The sequence below is a fragment of the Monoraphidium neglectum genome (assembly GCF_000611645.1).
Source record: "Monoraphidium neglectum strain SAG 48.87 unplaced genomic scaffold scaffold06426, whole genome shotgun sequence".
Taxonomy (NCBI): domain Eukaryota; kingdom Viridiplantae; phylum Chlorophyta; class Chlorophyceae; order Sphaeropleales; family Selenastraceae; genus Monoraphidium; species Monoraphidium neglectum.
Genome location: NW_014007214.1, coordinates 1 through 2,249, shown reverse-complemented (window position 1 = coordinate 2,249; position 2,249 = coordinate 1). Strand labels below are relative to the sequence as shown.

Here is a 2,249-nt window from a genome sequence, read left to right as displayed (position 1 = left end):
GGATTGCGGAGGCTGGGGGTGGGGTGGGCCAGGGGTTGGTGTGGGAGTGAGGGGGTGGGGGTTGCGTTCATCGTCGTGCATGTGCGCGTGGGTGTCAGCATGTGCGCCCGTGAATCGCGGCATGCTTGCATCATGGACGCTTTTCGTCCGTGAGCTTTGCCTTGCACACATGCACGCACACATACACACACACACATGCGAGCACACACGCATGCACACGCACACGAAAGAATGCACATACGCTCTAACGCATGCATGCACGCATGCGCGCATGCACGTACATACCCTCACACTCATACTTGCTCCCACTGTACCCTCTCTGACCAGGCCTCCTGGTCGCGCATGCCTGGGCTGCCCATGAGCGTGGCCCAGTGCCAGAAGCGCTTCAAGATGCTGCAGTCGCGGCAGGCCACCAGGAGCCAGATCACGGCCCTTGAGGACAAGGTGAGATGAGCTGATCGCTGTTCACATGCGGGCCCTTGACGAAATGGGAGGGGGAGGTCTAGCTGCTTCTGCACGTGACGGCTGCAGACCGGAGGGGTGGCCATTGCGGCGCTACGCAGAAACGTCGAAGGAGTGTGGACCCTATCTGCGTGCAGCCACACGGCCCTGGCCGCAGCTCTCACCGCTCCAGACAGCCATGCCAGCCGCGACAGCTGCGGCTGTCACAGCTGTGATGTGCGGCGGCAGCAGGAGCAACTGCCCACGCTAATCCCCGCCCTGCCGGCTTCCGCCCGAGCGGCCAAGACCCAAAACTCGTGCGCATGCAAACCAACCTGCATGCGCGCCGCACCTGCAGGCGCAGCAGGTGTTCGCATCGCTGACTCAGCGCACCCTGAGGCTCAAGCAGGAGCTGATGCGGCTGGCCAAGGCGCGCCGCTTCAGCAAGAAGCATCCGCAGAGGGAGGAGGTGCTGGACCAGGTGGGTGCAGCGCCTCGACCCAAAAAATGTGATCTCGTCTGAAGGTGGCGCCAGGGCAGGCCTCGCCTTAGTCAGGGAACACCTGGGTCATTGACGATTAACGCCCTCTACACGGGCGGGGAGTTGCCGACAGCGCCCCTCGCTGAGAGCGTGCTGGCGCGGCCCTCGCGACACTCCGCCAGTCCCCGCGCACACGACGGCCCATGGCGCGCGCAGGTGGCGCGCCAGACCGTGCAGCAGGTGCTGGACGCGCAGCAGCAGCAGCAGCGTGAGGAGCTTGCTGAGGTGGGGGCTGAGGAGGAGCAAAGAGGCGGGGCCGGCCTGCAGCAGCAGCAGCAGCAGCAGCAGCAGCCAGCCAAGGCGCTGACGCCTGCGAGCGGCGGGATTGACGTCGCTCTAGTGGGGCCCCTGGAGCTGTCCGCGGGCGGCGAGATCATACTGCTGCCCGGCCCGGATGAGCTGCCGCTGATGAATGAGATCCGCGACGCCATCGCTCACATGGAGGGCTTCCGCAGCGGTAGGCCAGGCGGCGACAGCGGCCGGCCCGGCAGCTCGCGGCGGGAGCGGGGCCTTGCGCCTGAGGGTGAGCGGCGGCGGCGCAGGCGGCAGAAGCGGGCTGCGGGCCAGAACGACGGCGCACCGGCTGCGGATGAGATGCGCGACAGCGACGAGGAGAGCGGGGGCGATGGCCAGGGCGTCCGTGGCGGCGGCGGCGGGACGAGCGACACCGACTGGGGCGCGGCGCCGCTGCGGCGCCGGCGGCGCGGCTCGCCGGTGCAGCGCTTCCCGGACTTCCGGACCGTCGCGCAGCTGGTGGCCTCCTGGCGCTGCCACACGCCCATCGCGGCCCGCGGCGACGCCGTGCCACAGCACGCTGCGACGGCAGACGCGGCGACCCCGGGGGTTGGCGGCGAGGCGCTGCTCGGCGAGCGCGCCGCCGCGGAGGCCGCCGCGGCGGCCCCATCTGCGGGCGCGCTCGCGGCCGCCGCGGCGGAGGGCGACGCGGCGCCGCCGCTGCCCGTAATCGTCGCCATGCGGCTCATCCAGTCGCTGATCTGGATGGCTGAGGAGGGCGCGGCGGCGGGCGCGCCACTGCCGAGGGACGCGTCCGAGGCGCTGGTCCGCCGCTTCTCCGAGTCCGAGGTTGCGGACGCGTTCCGCTGGCTGCGCGCTCTTGGGTGGCTGAACTATGGCGCGGCCCGGCGGCCGTTCATGATGAGCGCCCCGTGGCGCGCGCGGCTGGCGGGCGCGCCCGGCGTGCGCACGCAGATGCGCGGCGCCGCGGGCGCGCGCGCGGCGCTGGCGGCCGCGCTGGACGGCGCGGAGG

The 2,249-nt window shown here is 70.6% G+C and overlaps 1 protein-coding gene across 1 annotated transcript; it reads left to right on the top strand.

Annotated features, from left to right (window-relative positions):
* Positions 1 to 342: 342 nt before the first annotated feature.
* Positions 343 to 2,108, top strand: MNEG_16494 (hypothetical protein; the record flags this gene model as incomplete). Its single annotated transcript, XM_014035036.1, has 4 exons — positions 343 to 444; positions 800 to 922; positions 1,139 to 1,968; positions 2,066 to 2,108. 4 exons carry the CDS (start codon positions 343 to 345, stop codon positions 2,106 to 2,108), a joined length of 1,098 nt encoding a protein of 365 aa, XP_013890490.1.
* Between the last annotated feature and the right edge of the window lie 141 nt (positions 2,109 to 2,249).